Source organism: Macadamia integrifolia, unplaced genomic scaffold (assembly GCF_013358625.1).
Source record: "Macadamia integrifolia cultivar HAES 741 unplaced genomic scaffold, SCU_Mint_v3 scaffold2471, whole genome shotgun sequence".
Lineage (NCBI taxonomy): Eukaryota > Viridiplantae > Streptophyta > Magnoliopsida > Proteales > Proteaceae > Macadamia > Macadamia integrifolia.
Window position 1 is genome coordinate 23,772 of NW_024868737.1, and position 3,397 is coordinate 27,168.

The 3,397-nt window shown below is 38.3% G+C and overlaps 1 protein-coding gene across 1 annotated transcript; it reads left to right on the forward strand.

Annotated features, from left to right (window-relative positions):
• Positions 1–643: 643 nt before the first annotated feature.
• Positions 644–2,864, forward strand: LOC122066571 (L-type lectin-domain containing receptor kinase IV.1-like). Its single transcript, XM_042630400.1, has one exon. It carries the CDS (start codon positions 763–765, stop codon positions 2,776–2,778), a length of 2,016 nt encoding a protein of 671 aa, XP_042486334.1. The 5' UTR covers positions 644–762; the 3' UTR covers positions 2,779–2,864.
• The last annotated feature ends 533 nt before the right edge of the window (positions 2,865–3,397 follow it).

A 3,397-nucleotide genomic window follows, 5' to 3' on the forward strand; every position in this document is an offset into this window, starting at 1 on the left:
CTTTATTTATTCACTTGAATGGCTTCAGGCCTTTATTTTTTATTCATTCTTAATATATTCTTGTTGAACTTAAAAAAAAAAAAAAATGTTCTGTTCTCTTCCTTGCCATGTGTTATTAGTCCAGCGTTATGGGAGAGTAATTACACTCTTATGTCCAACAATGGATTCGGATTTCATAGGTGGATGAACGAAGATTCTCTATCGACGTGTTATGTATAAACTAGAACTGAGAGCACCTTCGATTGCGTATCTAAGGGCTCCCAACCCTTATGTGCAACTCTGTAGCGCACTAGAGAGGAGCCCCCTAGGATCCACCTCGTGGCGGAACAAATTATCATTACAAAGATGCGTATCTTTATATTCATTTTTTAATTTTTTTAAAGTAATATGAGAGCAGCCTCTCTCCTGTGACTGACTAACAAGTAAAGTCACAAGTCATTGTCGACCTTTGTGTTTTACCAAGAAAAGTCTACCTGCCTTTATAGACTATTCTCATTCAATTTTAAAGAAGACATTTCCCATCATACAAACTGGTCAAAATTGAGCCTACACCTCTGAAATAAGTCACCCATCATAGAAATTGGTCTAAATTGACCCTACACCTTTGAAATGAGTCACAATTCCAATATCTTTCTAGACTATTAATTCATTCGATTTGAAGCAGAATATTGTTAAAGAAAGAAGGGCGATTCCTATTTTACAAATTTTTTAAAAGGAGAGGATAAATGATCAGAGGAGAGCAAAAAGTTAACTGTTAATACAATGTTTGTGAAGTTCGCAGTGTTGTTCCTTCTCCTTGCGAGATCTGTAGCATCACAGAAAAATGATCCTGATTTCACCTACAATGGGTTTGGAAGAGTTAACATGAGCTTGGATGGCGTAGCTCAGATTACAAACAATGGCCTCCTAATGTTGGTAAACAGCACTAAGCAACAGAAGGGTCATGCCTTCTACCCTCATCCTCTTCACATCATGAATTCATCTACAGGTAGTGTTGTCTCCTTCTCCACTACTTTTGTATTTGCCATGTTCACTCAGTTTATTTCACTTGGAGGTACTGCAATGGCTTTTGTGATCGCACCCTCTAGAGATTTCTCAGGTGCTTTACCAGCTAGTTATATTGGCCTCTTCAACACCACCACCATCGGCAAAACATCAAACCATGTCATTGCAATCGAGCTTGATTGCATCAAAAATCCTGAATTCAATGATATCGATGGAAACCATGTAGGTGTCGATATCAATGACTTGAAATCTGTCAAATCTGTTCCAGCTTCTTATTATAGTGATCAAGAGAATCGACATGTGAACCTGACCCTCTTCAGTGGACAAGCTATGCAACTTTGGGTGGAATATTCTGGTCCACAGAAGCAGCTTAATGTCACTTTAGGTTCAATTAATGTCCCTAAACCAACTATCCCCCTTTTGTCCATGAACATTGATCTCTCTCCATTCTCCTTAGATCCTATGTTTGTGGGTTTCTCTTCTTCTTCTCACACCTTTGATGTAAACCATTATGTGTTGGGTTGGAGTTTTAGGATGAACGGGAAAGCCAAAGAACTAACACTCTCCCAGCTTCCTAAGCTTCCTCGTTTCGGACCTAAAAAGAAATCTAAAATGTTCAGTGTTGGAGTACCTGTGATTGTTGTTACTTTGCTGTTAGTCTTCATCTTCATCATCCAATTTGTAGTTAAAACGAAGAAAAAGTTTGCTGAAGTGCTTGAGGATTGGGAACTGGATTATAGACCTCACAGGTTCAAATATAAAGATCTCTATATCGCCACCAAAGGGTTTAAGAACAATGAGCTTCTTGGAACTGGTGGCTTTGGTAGAGTCTATAGAGGTGTACTACCCAGATCCAAAGCCGAAGTTGCAGTGAAGAGAGTATCTTACAATTCTACACAAGGGGAAAGAGAATTTGTTGCTGAAATCGTCAGTATTGGTAAATTGCGGAATCGGAACATAGTACCACTCTTGGGGTATTGCCGACGTAAAGGAGAGCTTCTTCTAGTTTATGATTTCATGCCCAATGGGAGTCTAGACAAATTCCTCTTCGATCACACAAAAATAGGGATGACAGTCAATTGGAATCAAAGATTTAGAATCATCAAAAGCGTCGCGGCCGCGTTATTGTATCTACACGAAGAATGGGAAAAAGTTGTGGTTCATAGAGATGTGAAGTCTAGCAATGTCTTAATTGACAAGGATTTCAATGGAAGATTGGGAGATTTTGGACTTGCAAGATTATATGATCATGGAACCGTTCCTCAAACCACCCATGTAATGGGGACTCTTGGTTATCTTGCACCAGAACTTTGTAGAAATGGGAAAGCAAAACCCAGTGTGGATGTGTTTGCATTTGGGGTTTTTTTGCTTGAAGTTGCTTGTGGTAGGAGGCCTATAGAGTTACAAGCATTAGAAGAACGTGTGGTGTTGGTGGATTGGGTGCTCTCATGTTGGAGTAGGGGCATGATTCTTGATACTGCGGATCCAAACCTGGGAAGGGATTATAACGTGCAGGAAATGGAGTTGGTGTTAAAACTTGGATTGCTTTGCTCACACTCAATTCCAAATGCAAGGCCCTACATGCGACAAGTTGTGCGGTATTTGGAGGGGGAGGTCCCTCTATCGGAGGTGACATTACTTGGTCTAAGCACAACCACAAATTACAGAACTTCTACTAGTTCTGGGGATGTCTCTGGTCAATGCACTAGTCTTGGGAGCGGAATTACTCGATCATCATCAGTTGCAGAATCCATACTTTCTGGTGGCCGATGATCACTCTATTGTAATATAGTTTTTTGTCAAAATTTAAAGCGAGATTGTGCCTTGTGAGTCAATAATAGATTCTTTTTTATTTATAATTAAATGGTCTTCACTGTTTCTACCGAAAATAAAAATAAAAAAGTGGTCCTCCATTAGGTAAGATTGATTAAATATAAAAAAATGGTCTTCCGTTAGGGAATAAGATTTTGTTTCATTATATATTTTAAGGGAAAGAGAACGCTAACTGCTCGCCTACCCTTGTAACTTTTATTTCTATCAATTTTTTAATATTTTGATAAGGATTTGAGATATTCTAAGGCTTAGTATTATTGATCTATAATTACTTTAATCCTCTCTCTCTCTCTCTCTCTCTCTCTCTCTCTCTCTTCGTGCACAAGTATCATTCACCGATGATACAAATACCTGAACATATCAGGGCAGATCCAACAATTTTGTCCCAAATATTTCAATATTGTTTTCAATCACCTAAATTACCCTCAATAATACAATTTTTATCAAAGAAAAACCAAAAAAAGAAAAAATAAATAATAAACAAAAAGTAGAGCCCATGATTAAGACTGGCGGGACATGTAGAAGTTTGGACGGATTGCCAAAAAGTAGTAGATTGATT

Coding starts and splice junctions, on each gene's coding strand:
- LOC122066571 (XM_042630400.1), top strand. CDS start 763: ATGTTTGTGAAGTTCGCAGTGTTGTTCCTTCTCCTTGCGAGATCTGTA.